Here is an 18,697-nt window from a genome sequence, read left to right as displayed (position 1 = left end):
AAGTACAATAGTTGGATATTTGCCCAGTCTGGGGCTTTTAAGAGAAATAAGCTCACAAAATATAAGATGTTATATAAAATAAAAACATAAAATATGTTCAACATATCTATTAATCAGGAATAATTACACTGAGATTTATTATTTTAGAATGGCAATTATCAAGAATAAAAATAATAATAAATGTTGGTGAGGATATGGGGAAAAAGATAGACTCATGTTGTTGGTGGGACTGCATATTAGTATAACCACTCTGGAAAGCAGTATGTAGATTCCTCAAAAATTGAGATGGAACCACCATATGACCTAGCTATCCCACTCCTCAGTATATATATCCAAAAGATATATAATCAGCATAGTGTAGGGATGCAGCCACATCAATGTTTATAGCAGCATAAATCACAATAGCCAAGCTACAGAACCTACTTAGGTGCCCATCAACAGATGAATGGATAAAGAAAATGTGGTATGTATGCACAATGCAGTATTACTCAGCCATAAAGAATAGTGAGATTATAGCACTTGCTGGTAAATGGATGGAACTGGAGACCATTAAGCAAAATAAGCCAGACCTAGAAAGTAAAGGTTGAATGTTTTCTCTGATATGTCTGGTAGGCCAAAATAAGAAAGAAAGAAAAGGGTAGGAGAATTTTGTGGAGTTGAGGAAGAGGATTGAGGGGGAGGAGAAGTGATGGGAAAAGGGAAGAATGGTGAAATGAATCTGACCTAACTTTCCAGTGTACATATGTGAATATACATTAATTAAAAAAAAACACCTGTAAATAAATAGAAGAAATATCAATAGCATGGAGGGTCAAAGAAGACCCTCATTACTATACAAAATACATGTATATAATGAGAATTATATACCTTATATGTAATCAGAGATATGATAAATTATGATATAATGGTGTATTAAGAATTGTAAAGCAAAAATAAATAAATAAGTATTACCAAAAAATGTTATATGAAGACAAACAAAAAAAAAATAGAAGAAATATCAGTAGAGGAGAGGAAAGGGGACAGGGGAAGAGGGGGAAAGAGAAAGTGGAAGTCGCAGGGATTGAATTATAGCAAATTATATAGTATTTATGTATAGTTATGTAAAAATGAATGCTAAAATTTTGTATAACTAAAATGAACTAATACAAAAAGCAAAGAGGGCTGGGGTGATGGCTCAGTGGTAGAGTGCTTGCTTTACACATGTGAGGCTCTGGGTTTGATCCTCAGCACCATATAAAAAATAAATAAATACAATATAAAGGTATTGTCTCCATCTACAACTAAAATGATATATATTAAAAAATTAAAAAAAAAAGAAATGAAGGACTTAACAGTTAATGAGGAAAATAAAGAACTCTTTCCTTATTTTAGGAAGGAGTTAAAGATTTGTTTGTATACAGATGTATGTGGGAGAATTTCCATGTAGCTGACTTATGTTACATATAGAAAATCATCTTTTTGTTAATATGTAGAAGTGTTATTTATGTAAAATTTGTGTTTTGTTAATTTTATATGATCTCTTCCTTGTCATGATTTATTAGAACTGTAAATCATAATAGCTGACTCAAAATCTATTTTATTAGGTAACAAACAATACATATATTTAATGTTCATGTCTTATAGTCATTGTATAATGAGCCAGGAAGTTTGCAGATTTTAGGCTTACAGTCTAGTTGCAGTGGTCTGAATTAAGGTGATTCTTAAACAGTAAAGAAGTTTTTAAAAAGGAAAATGAATTTCAAAGATATTTGTAATAAGAAGGACTCAGGTGTGGGCTTAGAGGTAGAGCACTCACCTAGTATGCGTGAGGCACTTGGTTCTATTCTCAGCACCACATTAAAAAAAAAATAAAGGTATTGTGTCCACCTATAACTAAAAAATAAATGTTTAAAAAATTATTATAAGAAGATATAAAAATCAGATGCTTTTCCCTTTAAAAATAAATTGCTTTTTTTTCTTATACAAAAACATTGCAAACTGGTGAAAACTTAGGAAATACCAAAAACCAAACCAAAACAAAATAACAATCAATACTACCTTTCAGAATTATTTCAATGTTGTTATATAATAATAGTAACAGTTTAAATGTATTGAATGGTAATAGTGTTCCAGTCATTGTGATGTGGAAAATAAAGAACTCTTTCTTTATTTTAGGAAGGAGTTAAAGTTAAAATTAACTTAACACATTAATTGATATTCTCCATAACTGTATGATGATTGTTCTATTATTATACCATTTTAAAAATTAAGAAATTTGATCAGAGAAACTGAATGACTTATTGAAGATTACACAGATTTAAGTCCAATCTTATGACTTCAAAGTTTGCATTTCCAAAGTACTATGAATTGTTACTTCCTCTTTTGCAGAATTTTCTTCCTTCCTTCTGTCCTTCCTTCTTTCCTGTCTCGATTCCTTCCTTCCCTAATTGGATCATACCATTTTAAAAAATTTATCACAACCTAACTTTATTTGCCAAATATATTCAAATATCCTTATGTATTAATATTTCTTTGATGTGTTCTTTAACCACTTTTTTGTATTCATATATCACATGGTTTAACAATGGATAAATCATGGTTTAATTAGATTTCTATTATTGATGCAATAATAGTCCTTCCTTATCCAAAGTTTTATTTCCTGCTGTTTCATTTACTGTTGGTCAACTGGGAAGCATTATTGTGGATTCCCGGTGTTCCTCTTGACTATTTCTAGAGGTTAATAGTAGTTTAATGCTGTGTTACAATGCCTTCCATATTGTCTTTGTCTCATCATAAAGGGATTGTGTTTTCTCACATCATCATCAGAAGTGTGACTGTGGTACAGTAAGATACCTTGATAGAGATGATGTTATTATTACATTGTATCATTTTGATAGTCACATTATTAGTTATTGTCATTCATCTCATATTGTGCCTAATTACAAAGTTTATCACAGGTGCATATGTATAGGAAAAAAACATAGTGTATATATAGGGTTTGGTACTGAGTTTTAGGTAACACTGAGGGTCTTGGAATGTATTACTATGGATAGATAAATGGATATTACTGTATTGAAGTTGGCTCAATTATTCAGTATTATAAATAATGTGTGATGGACAACTTTGTACATATATCTTTTCACATATTTCTACTCATTTCTTTAGAATAACTTTAAAATTTTTTTTAGTTGTAGATGGACACAATGCCTTTAATTAATTAATTAATTAATTAATATGTGGTGATGAGGATGACCCAGTGCCTCACACGTGCTAGTCAAGTGCTCTACCACTGAGCCACAGCCCTAGGCCCTCCTTAGGACAACTTTTAAAATATGTTTTGAGGTCAAATGATAAGATCATTTTATAGACTTTTAAGTATATTTTAGCAAATTACCTTATTTTTATTCCTACCAGTAATATATGAGAGTGCCTGTAAAACTTGATATATTACTCTAGTAGAATATACAGTTAAGATTAGGAGAATGAAAAACTAGAAATTCAATATTTTTCCAAGTTAATGTAGTATATGTCCTACTTTTTAAAAAAACAAATATCTCTTTTAAAAGGAAAAGTAAGAAATTATAGTATCTGTAGACATAAAAATTATTTTTATGTGAGTAAAATTCATGGAGAGATTCTAAAAGAATGAAAATATTCACTTCAATTTAAAGTGGAGAATATAAGACTACCAGTAAATAAGGGAATGAGATTAGAATACAGTTTTTAAAAAGGGACTCTTAATGATCTGTCAGATTAAAATGTTGTTGGATCCATATCTGGATATTGGAGGGCAAAAAATCCATTGCCCGGCAGAGTCAGAATTCACTTGTTTTTTTTTCAGTGATGAATGAATGAGTGAGGAAAAGAAAACATGAATAGATTTTTATACTTTTACATCCTTGACCAAGTTAGCATTTTTGTTTTTGTCCTCTTGTTCTTTAACTTTGACCTGAGTAGAATCCAAGGTCTACATGGTGAACAGAGAGTGACTGGCAGAATTGTCTGATCAAGGGCAGGGGTGGTAACTGATTGGGGATAGAGCTCTGGAGTATGAAGAGGAGTTTGCACTGGGAATGTCACATACCACCTTGTGTTCTCTGGTGGAGCCTCTGGATACTGGAACAGGTATGGAGAACTCATTTACACATAATAAAGCATCAGGTGCGACTAGGATTTAATAAGTATTCATTTCTGGTAATGCTTTATTATTTGAATTTCTTTCATTTAGCACATAATGTGGAATTTTATGTGACTAGAGTTTTGTTGGGTTAAGAGCCCTAAAATAAAAAAATTGTATATATTTTGAGTTAAATGGATGGTCCTTATAAGGGGTGGGGGGTCAAGTATTATGGGGGTGATAGGTACCCTTTATGTGAGAGGAATGCTTCATTTTTAACTAAGAGGTTTGCTCTGACTGGGTATATTTAGTTCATTTTGTTATGCATACCTAGTGAGATAAATCTGAGAACTCTAGAACTATGCAAAAATGATAGAGACCCCTGAAAAATAAGGGAAGAAAGATGACATTTTAAATGATTTTGTCTACATTTTTTAAAACGTGTGCTATCCAATAATAATAATACGATAATCAATATATACATTTATTTTAATTAGATTTTATGCCTTCTGGCTAGTGTTGCTGTCTTAAAAACGTTCTAAACAAATTGTACAATTTCAATTTGAAATATCTCAAATTGAAATAGTATACACACACACATATGCACTCCTGCATACACATATACATACACATATATGCACAGATACATGTATATATACTTTATAAAATACACACATACATATAGCTATATGTATTTTATAAAAATATACATACATGTATCTGCGTATTTGTGTATTTCATAAAATTTACACATACATATATGTATCTGAATATGTGTGTATATATTATATATATGCATATGTATATGTATATATGATATATAATATATATAGTATTGAACCTATGGTCTCATGCATGCTGGGCAAATGCTCTACTTATCTACATCCCCAGCCCCATCTGTTATATTCTTTCACTATTAGTTTTCCCCTGACCATTTCTCTAATGCTTCTGTAAAAGAAGTCTGGAGGATACTATTAGTTTTTCATGACTGCTCTTGGGGACTATGTTATTTAGATGCATAAAATGTTTAAAATTTAAAATTTTTAAAATTTGTGATATTTAAAATTTGTAGGTTGTATATAACCAATGGTGGTGCTTTTATAGGCCAGAAAAGGTTAAAAGCATTGCTTTCAAAGAAGTTAAAACCAAGCTTTGTTGGTAGACTGTAGGCAAGAATCAGCGACTTTGAAAATTATTTTTTAAATTAGGAAATAGTGAAAAAAGGAGAAAAAACCCAGAATAATATGATTTACTGATTGTTAGCTTCAGCTAAATCTTATCAGGCAAGAAATCTATCTTGACTCTGTTTAATTCCCTATGGGAGTTTTATTTTTCTAAATGAAAGCCCAAGTTCCCTCAAAACTTCTATATGATTTAAACTTGTACACAAGCTGAAGATTTAGGACACTTTGACGATAATATTTGCTTGTGGGAGGAGTAAAAATCCTTCAACATAGTTTTTGAGCAGAGATAAACATTAAAGTCCAATTTTTGTGTTTTACTTGTTTGGAGAGCTGGTTCCATATTGATTCTCTCTAGCTTTAGCATGAAATATTAGCATCTGTTGAACTCTGCTGACTTATATTGTCTTTCTTAAAATGGACTGTATAGTACTTAGGTCAAAGAAATATATACAATTGGCTTTTTAAAGTGTAACTTAAAAATTTTCCAAAAAGATATATTTGTTTATCATAAATGTTAAAACGTATGAAATGCAACTGCACAGAAAAGGGAAAAGAAGATCATAATCTCAACCAGATTTTTAACATCTTTTTATATGTGTATTTATGTTTTGAAAAAGAAAGCTTAAAACATAGGTGGAATATTTTCAGAGATATTTATAACTTTATACTTGTGCACATTAAACATTATTTTGGATTAATTCCTAGAGGCAAAAAAATTTAGTTCCAAAATGAAAGCATGATGACTTATTGCTTGAAAGAAGTGGAGAAACACTAATGATTTAGAAATGAGTAGTAGAATTTTCTGTCTGGGTACTTCCAGCTTAATGTTTAAAATGAGAAAGGTCTTAGAATTATGAAAAAGCTTAATTTGTCTTGATCTTATGGAAGGAATGCTGTACTTTATTTTGTTTCCCTTTATTCTTTTGTTGTCAATATCATCATTATCATATTTGCTGACTGCTAGACTGTTTTATGTACTGTGTTAGGAAGGGTAAGAGGGTTTTTTTTTTTTTTTTGTCAGAGTAATCTGATGAGATAGGGGCACTATACTCCTGGTTTTATAGATGAAGAATGAGGCTTAGTACTATTGAATTATTTGCTCAAGGTAATATGACTAGCAATTAAATGGAGCCAAACTTAAAAATAATTTTCTGTATTTAGAATAAAACCTATTTGAAATTTCTCCAGGTTTGACTTAATTTTTTTTTTTTTTTCCTGGAAGTGCTGGTGATCAAACCTAGGACCTTGCACATACTAAGCATGTGCTCTATCAATGAGCTATACCCCCAGTCCCTCAAGTTGATTTTTTACCTGAGCAGTTCATGATAGAAGGACAAGAACAGATTGAATTTGTGAGAGAGTGAAAGTTTTTGAAGGGAAGTTCAGGCAGACCACCTGATGGGCTTCCTTTGTTCTTTGTTAATGAATCCAACCCTTATAATGTTTTTACCTTTACTATTGGACATTTCCTTTATTGCTAACAGCAATGTCACACATTTTGAGATATAGGTGGAAACTCCTAAATTAAGATTATTTTTGCTTAAAATCTTTATTGTTTATAATTTGATATAGTTTCTGGGAATCTAGGATTTAAAACATTTACAAAATTACAAAGAAACATACTTGTCACACAAGATTATCAAAGTTTATGGGTTTTAATTTTGATTTTCTGTTCATAGCTTCTCTGATTTGAAATGATTCCTTGCTCTGTCTGAAGTATATACTACTTTTCCCACAAGGAAAAACAAGATACAAAATTTCAAAGCAATAACATGTTTTACTTGGGATGGGGTTGTGGTTCAGTGGTAGAGTGCTTGCCTAGCATGTGCAAGATGCTGGGTTCGATCCTCAGCACTACATGAAAATAAATAAATAAAATAAAGATATTGTGTCCAACTACAACTAAAAAAATATTTTAAAAAAGCTTTACTAATTTTTCTGAATATCATCTAATTTACATTTTTAAAAAATTTTCCATTTAAATTTTCATTTTGAAGCTAGTGAATTTTCCTAAAAGTAGTTTTAGAAAAGTTAGAAAGTATTCTCTAAAATAAAATGTTTTATTGAAGTGCAGAGAACCATGGTTTTTGTAATGCTACAGAAACACTTTTCCAATTTAAGAAGGTTTTTCTTTATGATGTCTTACTCAGATTCATAAATGAATAGTAGTTATTTTATTGTTGTGATTACCACTATTTCATTATGGGTGATAATAATAAAGCAGTGTTATACTTTATTACTAGTGCTTACATTGCCTAACTTGAAGAGATAGATTTTTTTTTTTACCAGTTATCCAAATATGTTTTCAGTGATAGAGATGTGTATATTGTTTAGATAATGTACATGTTTAGGAACCATTGTAGTTTATAATGTTCTTTTAAGAGCTTTTATGTTTTGGAATTACAAGTATAGAAATATTTTCCTTTGGGATAAAGTATACAAAAGCGAATAAAATATGGGAAACTTACACTTGAGAGTCATATCTCTAGGCAGATACCTATTAAGTACAATCACTGAAGTTTACCTAAATTGCTATGGGTTTATAGATGGGGGAATAATTAATTCAACCTTGCAGAGGAGAGGAAAGGTAAAAAAAAAACTCTATTGCTTCTCTTGTAAAATCACATAGTTCTTCCATATGCTAATGATGATTTTCTAATATTTTACTATTTGAGATTAGAGATGCTTCCTTCTGGGATTTTTTCCCCTCTGTATAAGTGTTTTGATTTTTTTTGTTTACAGTGCCTTACCTTTTGTGTCTTACAATTAGTTTAAGAAAATTTGGGGAAAATGATTCTATAAGGGAAAGGTGGATTCAATTGCTCCATAGGGAGCAGCAGAATATAATTTTTAAAAGTCTTACAAGAGAACTGACTGTAGGCTTCTTTTGTTTATTAACATAATATTCTTTTTCTTTTTAAAAGCCTTTATAAAAGAGTGAACTGAATTGGACTCTGAAAGATGAGTAGAATTTTCAAAGTGGGGAAAGGGCATTCGGATTTGGCAGAAGGAAAGTCTGAGGATGGGAGTCTCGGAGAGTAGAAATTGAAGCTAGAGTCTTCTAGAATGGGGGACAGGTGAATGGTGCTACTGTTAACCAAAGAGGGTAATAAAGCAATATATTTGAGCGGCTAAGGTGAATGGAATAACATCTCTGTTTGGGGCATGTTAATTTGGGAAGTGCTTGGGAATTTCACTATTTTTTTTATTCTTTCTACTTAAATATGTTAATTTCCTTCAAAGTGCCTGGAACTCAAGAACACAAACCTAGGGAAAAAAATCTGTTTCCTAGATGTTTATAAAGGCTCTTGGAAAAAAAGATGAGGGAGTAATTATAATGTACATTTAAATATAATATGATAGAAATAATCACATATGGTGGGGAACTTGGGATTTTTGATCACCTGTGACTGAGGATGGAAAAAGGGAGAAGATGAATATTAGGAAAGTATTCCTGTAAGATGGATAAAATGTGCTTCCTGCTTAGTTGTAAAGACCAATAATAAGTAAAACAAAAGTTACAATATGCTCAGTATTGTAATATGAAGTGCTTGCTATAAATTTAGTTTATAGAAGGAGAAAAATCACTTGGGATTATTCATTTAATAGCCATCAGCCTAAGGGTAATATTTGAAACTGAAAATATTGATGAAATTTTCTAGAGAAAGAATTTAGAGACAGATAAAAGAACTAAAGGTATCATTCTTGGAAATTATAATTAATTAAATAATTTTTTAAGGACAATGGTTAAGGAAGAATCATCTAAAGCATTATACATACTATATGAGTGTGTGTGTGTGTGTGTGTGTGTGTGCGCGCGCGCGCATGTATGTTCGGTGATGGTGGTGGTGGTGCTGGGGATTGAATCCAGGGCTTCACTCATGCTAGGCAAACACTCTATCACTGAGCCACACCCTGAGCCCTTAGAGCATGGTTTTAACACTGGGTTGCAAAGCCATTTGTATGTTCAAGATCCATATAGTTAGTTTAAAATCAATATAGTTGGATATAGACAGAATTTTAAAAGCACAGATTAAGAAAAAAAAAAAAGGTATATGTAGCAAAGTAATTATTCTTTTGCAAAATTTTATTTAAATGTGTGTTTGTTCATGTACTGGATGTAGTATAAAATTCATTTCTTATTTATGGTTCTAAAAGATTCACAAACTTTTAGAAACACCAATAAAAGAGAGTATGGGAAAGCAATCAGAAATAATTAAATCATCTTTGTTTTTCATTATTCTGATGGCAAGGAAAAAAATGGTGAAAGAGCAGTGGGAAGAAAATTTTCCCTCTGTTGTCTAGAGCCCAGATGTCTGCCCCCCAGGCCACCTTCACTTACACCAGTTTTATAGGAGGAAAGAAATAAGGAAAGGGAATTCACAAGACATAGAATTCAGAGACAAAGAAGATGAGGGAGATAGAGAATTTGAAATAGATTTGAATTTGAATGAGAGCTAATGAACTCTGTGAAATCTCAACTTTTAATCTAATCATGCTATTTCAACACCAGGTATTCCATTCCCTAGCTCCATGGCCCAGTAAAGGTCTTCTGGCTTGTTCCATGCCTTAGCTCTGTGCCGCAGTCTGGCTGGGCACAATTCAGGAGCCACTTGTCAAAAGAAATGAACTTTATTTTTAGAACACACACACACACACCACACCACACAGCTCCTCAGGAAAACCCTCAGAGCCCAACTGCCACCACCGGCTTCCCACAAGTCTCTTCACCTCCCCCACTCCTCCTGCTCTTGAGGCTGATTGGCTGGATCACGTGGGCAGAGCCAAAAAAATTCCCCCAATGAGCAGCTCTGTGGTCTGAAAGGGCGGGGAAACAGCCCAATGAGCATCACTGCAGAGGAGCCAATCAGTTGGCAGCTAGAAGTTTGCTGGGGCCGCTGTGAGCCAATCATCAGCTGGCAGCTGGAAGTTTGCTGGCAGCTGGAAGTTTGCTGGAGCCCCTTAGGCTGTGGCTCTCAACAGCTCTGTTCCTTACTTAGGAATGCAGCAAAGAGGGAACTGGAAAAAGGATATGAAACTGCCCATAATTAAAATTGGGATGCAGTAATATCAGTAATAGAAGTTACTGAGAGGTAAATTATGGACCAAGAGCTGCTGTAACACTTTAAATGAATGATCTCACCAAATAAGTTAGTGTTTTTAAATCCCCACTGTCTTGCACAAATCAACCACCTAGAATGTCTATTCATTATTACTAGAATAGTGCTTATAGTAAGTACTCTGTAGGTAGTGACTATTATTTAATTATTAATTGTGTAATAGTTACTAATTATCACCATTTTCCCATTACAGAAATGCATGCTAAGGTTAAATAACTTGCTCAAGCTCACACAGCTAGAAAGAAAATGGAATCCTTTCCATCAGAGTTAGAAGAGGTTGATTAGTATTGTATCTACTAGTGTTATATCTATCTAGTTATGTGATGGAGGTGCTTAAGGTATGATGATGGTGGAAAAAAGAAAATCAGCTGAAAGACATTATGATGAGAAACAAAACTCTTTAGCTTGGTGACTGGTTGGAAGGAGACAGATGATTAAGATTTTAAGCTGGACTGGGAAAGTGGTACATAGGATGTAGGAAAATAAGAAACTTTTTATTTTAAAGGAACTGATGAAAAATCAAATGGGATGCTAGAGAAATTCAATATGAAGGTAGAAATTTAGAAATTATTATACCAAGAAGTTGGTGAGAACTCTGGGAATATTTCAGATCTCCAAGGGTAACCAACAATTTTTGGCTACACAAACCTGGGGCATCAAAATTAAGGTCATGATGATAGCCTCCATACCAAATTTTCTCATCTTTGCCCATTTCTACTTTGTAGAAAAGCTACCGATGATTCTAAGAATCTTTAAGAAAGAGAATGTTACTGCTACTCCAGGGACTGGCTTTTGCTTGGTGTTCAGTGCTTTCCTTGCTTGCCCTGGTTGCTGTGGTTTTGTCTCCTCCGCCTCTCAGTGAAGGCAGAGAGCTGCAGGTGTTTGGCACCCTTCCCATAACCACAGAAATTGTTAATACTTCCCATGTTGATGTTCTCAGTCAACCATGGAAAATTTCTTAGTTCTTGTTCTTTTGTCCCACCATTCTCACCTCAAGTCTTAGACTTGTTATCCATTGACTTTGTCAGTACCCCTGTCCAAAAGGCATTCATATTTTTGTGCCTAGTAGGTGGTTCCTTCAGATGAATTCTTACACAGTGTTTTTCAACATTTTCTTCCATCTATTCTTAGGCATAGGTACACTTACTTGTCTGAGTCCTAGAATGAAAGCCATTATAGGCTCAAACTGGGACCAGATCCCTTGGAATACGATCCCTTGGGAAAAGAGAGATTGAGATGGCAAATCCCTACATTTTTTTTAGAATATTTTTTTCTTAGTTGTCAATGGACTTTTATTTTATTTATTTATATGTGGTGCTGAGAATCAAACCCAGTGCCTCACACGTTCTAGGCAAGCTCACTACCACTGAGCTACAACTCCAGCCTGGAAATCCCTACATTTTAAATGATTATCCAATTGCCTGTTTCTTTTGCTCCCTCTAGTTTTTATATGGGTCTTCTACTGGTTGATTTGAGATTATTTCCTCTTTTCACCAGATGGAACAATGATGTGTGTGTGCTATTGTGTAATTGGGTCCTATCTGAATATTGGGAGGATTGGGTTGCTTCTTTCTCAACTTTTAAAATTCTTTATAAAACTTTCCATATTTCTCTACTTGAGTTTAGTAAAGATTTGAATATTTAGCACATTTTTTTTTTTCTTTCAAAAAAGCATTGGTAATTTATTATTATTTTTTCTGGTTCATTTATGGAGAATCCCAATGAGCCTTTTGAAAACTCATCATTTGCAGTTACTTTATAATAGCAATTTATTGAAAGGTACTACATTAGAAATGTTTTACTGCATTCCAATCAAGCTATGAAGTTCAAGGACTGTAAAGATTAAAAAATACAAATGAGGGGCTGGGGTTGTGGCCCAGTGGTAGAGTACTCGCCTAGCAGGTGCAAGGCCCTGGGTTTGATCCTCAGCACCACATAAAAAAATAAATAAAATAAAGTTATTGTGACCAATTGCAACTGAAAAATAAATATTAAAAAATACAAATGATAGATGTATCTATTTTCTTATTTTTTTAGCCTTCTTTGAATCCTGGGGGAAGCCAGTCATCAGATGTGGTACTTTTGAATCACTGGAAAGTAAGGAATTTTGAAGTACAACGTGGTGACATTGTATCATTGGTGTAAGTAATTCAGAAACATACTATCTTTGTATTTATTCTTATACTAGTTTAACTGTGAATCCGCTGGTAATACCATGTGGCCAGTTATCAAAGTTATGAGTAAAATGTAAATACTATATTAAAAAATTAATTTTGAAATATAATAATACTACAAAAACCTTTTATATTAAGATACATCAGTTGATTGGCATATTTGGATTTCGTAAAATGTGTTTAATGAAATAGTGACAGAAATTATTATTTTGATGATCCAAAGTATGTGCATTTGGTATTACTTTGGAATATTTTGAAGTTTTGCATCTTGGTAAGCAACTTTTATGTTACCTTAATGTTTCTTAGTTTTTGAAGCTAAAATTTAGCTTATAATTATGATGTGAAATTTAATGATAGTTACGTGTATCAACAGTTTAATTGAAAAAGGAACTTGGGAAGACTATACTAGAGGCTTTTGTTTAGAACCAAAAGGTGGCACTGTTTCTCTGTTAAAATATTGTGACTGGTCTGGAACAAAAATTTCATTCCTGTCTTAGTTGTTTAAGGAATGTCAAAGTGTGCATAATTGACACAATGATATAATACATAGTCCTAGTGTATGCTTGAATGGTTTAGATTTGAGATTTTTATTTGTTTATTTTAAAAGTAAGACACACTGAGAAGACTACTGCAAAACTTGCCTAATTTCTTTTGGTTTCAGCTATTTATAAAAATGTTTTAATTTAATTCTCTATTATGAAAGTTAGTGGACTAGGTTAGCAACTACTGTAGCAGTTGTACTGTTGTTTGTTTTAGTGGTAGTAAAGCCTGGTATTGAGTGAAGAAGACTTCCAATTTGTATTTCTTATTTTTGAATTATAATGATTTTCTTCTCATTGGATAATAATTTATAATTAGTGAAAGCAAACCAGTATCTGTTTCTTCATACTTACCTTTGGCTAATGCTTTGTGTAAATAGTCCATAAGTTTATCTCCTTCAAGATTGATTGTTCTACTAGGATTCATTTGAAAATATATTAACCAAATCTAGTTAGTAGCTAATGAAATAAACAAATCTGAGTGGAGTTTTGTATGGCAGACATCCAAGGATGGGGATTAAATGCTTCTTAGGTTTTGAGTACCTTCTTTAATATTAACCTATTCTTTGGAGTGTACTTTAATTTTCTCATTCAGAGTACTATTTTTGCAACCTCCTTCAAAACCTTTTCCATGCCGGTTAAGCCTGTCGTATCCTCATTATTCTTTTGCCTTTGGTTTGACAAGGTTACATCCTCACTTAGTCTGTTATAGAGCAGATACCTACCCAAATGAAAGAGGTCACACTGCAAGCAGAAAATTGTGCAGATTTTTTTTTTCTCCCCAGTAAGAAACATGCTATCTCTAAGCAAGTGAATTTTAATAGGTAATTGAAAAGTAAGAAAGGCTTCTTAAAATTCAGGGTTGCATTGGTTCATAAACATATCCTAGCATATCATGGATTATATTGAAAAGAGAACACTGTTCTTTTAGGTAAATATTGAAATGATGGATATTTATTATATAAATTATTTAAAAAAACATTTATATTCAAATTACAGTTATTATAATACATTGTGGCTATTCCAGGTGAATTATATTTTCAATGAGTCAACTATGTGCCGTTTCTTTGGCAGGTACAAATAAAATACACATTCATAATACTTGTTGCTACCTGGAGTCATATACACAAAAGAATATTTATTGTTGGTTTTATATTTTAATGATAAATAATCATTAAGCAATATTGTTGCTTTCTTTGAGAAAGAAAGGAAAAGTTTGATATTAAATTCTTTTTTTTTTTTCTTTTTATTTTTTATTGTTGGCTGTTCAAAACATTACATAGTTCTTGATATATCATATTTCACAATTTGATTCAAGTGGGTTATGAGCTCCCATTTTTACCCCATATACAGATTGCAGAATCACATCAGTTACACATCCATTGATTTACATATTGCCATACTAGTGTCTGTTGTATTCTGCTGTCTTTCCTATCCTCTACTATCCCCCCTCCCCTCCCCTCCCCTCCCCTCCCCTCCCCTCTTCTCTCTCTGCCCCCTTTACTGACATTCGTTTGTCCCCCTTGTATTATTTTTCCCCTTCCCCTCACTTCCTCTTGTATGTACTTTTGTATACCTCTGAGGGTCTCCTTCCATTTCCATGCATTTTCCCTTCTCTCTCCCTTTCCCTCCCACCTCTCATCCCTGTTTAATGTTAATCTTCTTCTCATGCTCTTCGACCCTACTCTGTTCTTAGCTACTCTCCTTATATCAAAGAAGACATTTGACATTTGTTTTTTAGGGATTGGCTAGCTTCACTTAGCATAATCTGCTCTAATGCCATCCATTTCCCTGCAAATTCTATGATTTTGTCATTTTTTAATGCAGAGTAATACTCCATTGTGTATAAATGCCACATTTTTTTTATCCATTCATCCATTGAAGGGCATCTAGGTTGGTTCCACAGTCTAGCTATTGTGAATTGTGCTGCTATGAACATCGATGTAGCAGTGTCCCTGTAGCATGCTCTTTTTAGGTCTTTAGGGAATAGACCGAGAAGGGGAATAGCTGGGTCAAATGGTGGCTCCATTCCCAGCTTTCCAAGAAATCTCCATACTGCTTTCCAAATTGGCTGCACCAATTTGCAGTCCCACCAGCAATGTACAAGTGTACCCTTTTCCCCACATCCTCGCCAGCACTTGTTGTTGTTTGACTTCATAATGGCTGCCAATCTAACTGGAGTGAGATGGTATCTTAGGGTGGTTTTGATTTGCATTTCTCTGACTGCTAGAGATGGTGAGCATTTTTTCATGTACTTGTTGATTGACTGTATGTCCTCCTCTGAGAAGTGTCTGTTCAGGTCCTTGGCCCATTTGTTGATTGGGTTGTTTGTTCTCTTATTGTCTAATTTTTTGAGCTCTTTGTATACTCTGGATATTAGGGCTCTATCTGAAGTGTGAGGAGTAAAGATTTGTTCCCAGGATGTAGGCTCTCTATTTACCTCTCTTATTGTATCTTTTGCTGAGAAAAAACTTTTTAGTTTGAGTAAGTCCCATTTGTTGATTCTAGTTATTAACTTTTGTGCTATGGGTGTCCTATTGAGGAATTTGGAGCCCGACCCCACCGACTGTAGATCGTAGCCAACTTTTTCTTCTATCAGACGGCGCGTCTCTGATTTGATATCAAGCTCCTTGATCCATTTTGAATTAACTTTTGTGCATGGCGAGAGAAAGGGATTCAGTTTCATTTTGTTGCATATGGATTTCCAGTTTTCCCAGCACCATTTGTTGAAGATGCTATCCTTCCTCCATTGCATGCTTTTAGCCCCTTTATCAAATATAAGATAGTTGTAGTTTTGTGGATTGGTTTCTGTGTCCTCTATTCTGTACCATTGGTCCACCCGCCTGTTTTGGTACCAGTACCATGCTGTTTTTGTTACTATTGCTCTGTAATATAGTTTGAAGTCTGGTATCGCTATACCGCCTGATTCACACTTCCTGCTTAGCATTGTTTTTGCTATTCTGGGTCTTTTATTTTTCCATATGAATTTCATGATTGCTTTCTCTATTTCTACAAGAAATGCCGTTGGGATTTTGATTGTCATTGCATTAAACCTATCGAGAACTTTTGGTAATATCGCCATTTTGATGATGTTAGTTCTGCCTATCCATGAACAGGGTATATTTTTCCATCTTCTAAGATCTTCTTCTATTTCTCTCTTTAGGGTTCTGTAGTTTTCATTGTATAAGTCTTTCACCTCTTTTGTTAGGTTGATTCCCAAGTATTTTATTTTTTTTGAGGATATTGTGAATGGAGTGGTTGTCCTCATTTCCATTTCAGAGGATTTGTCGCTGATATACAGGAATGCCTTTGATTTATGCGTGTTGATTTTATATCCTGCCACTTTGCTGAATTCATTTATTAGCTCTAATAGTTTCTTTGTAGACCCTTTTGGGTCTGCTAGGTATAGAATCATGTCATCTGCAAATAGTGATAATTTAAGTTCTTCTTTTCCTATTTTGATGCCTTTAATTTCTTTCGTCTGTCTAATTGCTCTGGCCAGTGTTTCGAGAACTATGTTGAACAGAAGTGGTGAGAGAGGGCATCCCTGTCTTGTTCCAGATTTTAGAGGGAATGCCTTCAATTTTTCTCCATTCAGAATGATGCTAGCCTGAGGCTTAGCATAGATTGCTTTTACAATATTGAGGTATGTTCCTGTTATCCCTAGTTTATCTAGAGTTTTGAACATAAAGGGATGCTGTACTTTGTCGAATGCTTTTTCCGCATCTATCGAGATGATCATATGGTTCTTATTTTTAAGTCTATTGATGTGGTGAATAACATTTATTGATTTCCTTATATTGAACCAGCCTTGCATCCCAGGGATGAATCCTACTTGATCATGGTGCACAATTTTTTTGATGTGCCTTTGTATCCGAGTGGCCAGAATTTTATTGAGGATTTTTGCATCTAGGTTCATTAGAGATATTGGTCTGTAGTTTTCTTTCTTTGAAGTGTCTTTGTCTGGTTTAGGTATCAGGGTGATGTTGGCCTCGTAGAATGAATTTGGAAGTTCTCCCTCTTTTTCTATTTCCCGAAGTAGCTTGAAAAGTATTGGTATTAGTTCCTCTTTAAAGGTTTTGTAAAACTCTGCTGTATACCCATCCGGTCCTGGGCTTTTCTTAGTTGGTAGTCCTTTGATGGTTTCTTCTATTTCCTCAATTGATATTGGTCTGTTTAGGTTGTCTATATCCTCCTGACTCAATCTGGGCAGATCATATGACTTAAGAAATTTATCTATGCCTTCACTATCTTCTAATTTATTGGAGTATAAGGATTCAAAATAATTTTTGATTATCTTCTGTATTTCTGAAGTGTCTGTTGTGATATTGCCTCTTTCATCCCGTATGTTAGTGATTTGAGTTCTCTCTCTTCTTCTCTTCACTAGCATGGCTAAGGGTCTGTCGATTTTGTTTATTTTTTCAAAGAACCAACTTTTAGTTTTGTCAATTCTTTCAATTGTTTCTTTTGTTTCGATTTCATTGATTTCAGCTCTGATTTTCATTATTTCTTGCCTTCTACTTCTTTTGCTGTTGTTTTGCTCTTCTTTTTCTAGGATTTTGAGATGAAGTATGAGATCATTTATTTGTTGGTTTTTTCTTTTTTTAAGGAATGAACTCCAAGCAATGAATTTTCCTCTTAGAACTGCTTTCAATGTGTCCCATAGATTCCAATATGTTGTGTCTGTGTTTTCATTAATCTCTAAGAATTTTTTAATTTCCTCCTTGATGTCTTCTATAACCCATTGATCATTCAGTAACCTATTGTTCATTCTCCAAGTGATATATTCTTTTTCCTTCCTTCTTTTATTGTTGATTTTCAGTTCCATTCCATTATGATCAGATAGGATGCATGGTATTATCTCTACTCCTTTATATTGTCTAAGAGTTTCCCTGTGACATAATATATGATCTATTTTTGAGAAGGATCCATGTGCTGCTGAGAAAAAAGTGTAACTGTTTGATGTTGGGTGGTATATTCTATATATGTCAATTAAGTCTAGGTTATTAATTGTGTTATTGAGTTCTATGGTTTCCTTATTCAACTTTTGTTTGGAAGATCTGTCCAGTGGTGAGAGAGGTGTGTTGAAGTCTCCCATGATTATTGTATGGTGGTCTATTAGACTCTTGAACTTGAGAAGAGTTTGTTTGATGAACATAGCTGCACCATTGTTTGGGGCATATATATTTATGATTGTTATGTCTTGTTGGTGTATGGTTCCCTTGAGCAGTATGTAGTGTCCCTCTTTATCCCTTTTGATTAACTTTGGCTTAAAATCTATTTTATTTGATATGAGTATGGATACTCCTGCTTGTTTCCGAAGTCCATATGAGTGATATGATTTTTCCCAACCTTTCACCTTCAGCCTATGTATGTCTTTTCCTATCAAATGCGTCTCCTGTAGGCAGCATATTGTTGGGTCTTGTTTTGTGATCCATTCTACTAGCCTGTGTCTCTTGATTGGTGAGTTTAAGCCATTAACATTTAGGGTTATTATTGAGATATGGGTTGTTCTTCCAGCCATATTTGTTTATTTATGTTACTAAACATGGTTTGTTTTCCACTTTGATTATTTTCCCCCCTT

The 18,697-nt window shown here is 33.5% G+C and overlaps 1 protein-coding gene across 1 annotated transcript in view; it reads left to right on the top strand.

The window, feature by feature from the left end:
- Immp2l (inner mitochondrial membrane peptidase subunit 2) overlaps positions 1–18,697 on the top strand; it is an 877,042-nt gene that overhangs the window by 70,000 nt on the left and 788,345 nt on the right. Inside the window, exon 4 of the mRNA XM_027932722.2 lies at positions 12,438–12,541. Within this exon, the coding sequence (XP_027788523.1) occupies positions 12,438–12,541 (104 nt within the window). The remainder of the gene's footprint in view (positions 1–12,437; positions 12,542–18,697) is intronic.

The sequence above is a fragment of the Marmota flaviventris genome, chromosome 1, assembly GCF_047511675.1.
Source record: "Marmota flaviventris isolate mMarFla1 chromosome 1, mMarFla1.hap1, whole genome shotgun sequence".
NCBI lineage: Eukaryota > Metazoa > Chordata > Mammalia > Rodentia > Sciuridae > Marmota > Marmota flaviventris.
Note: the sequence above shows the minus strand (reverse complement) of the source record. Positions and strands in the feature narration are given on the sequence as shown.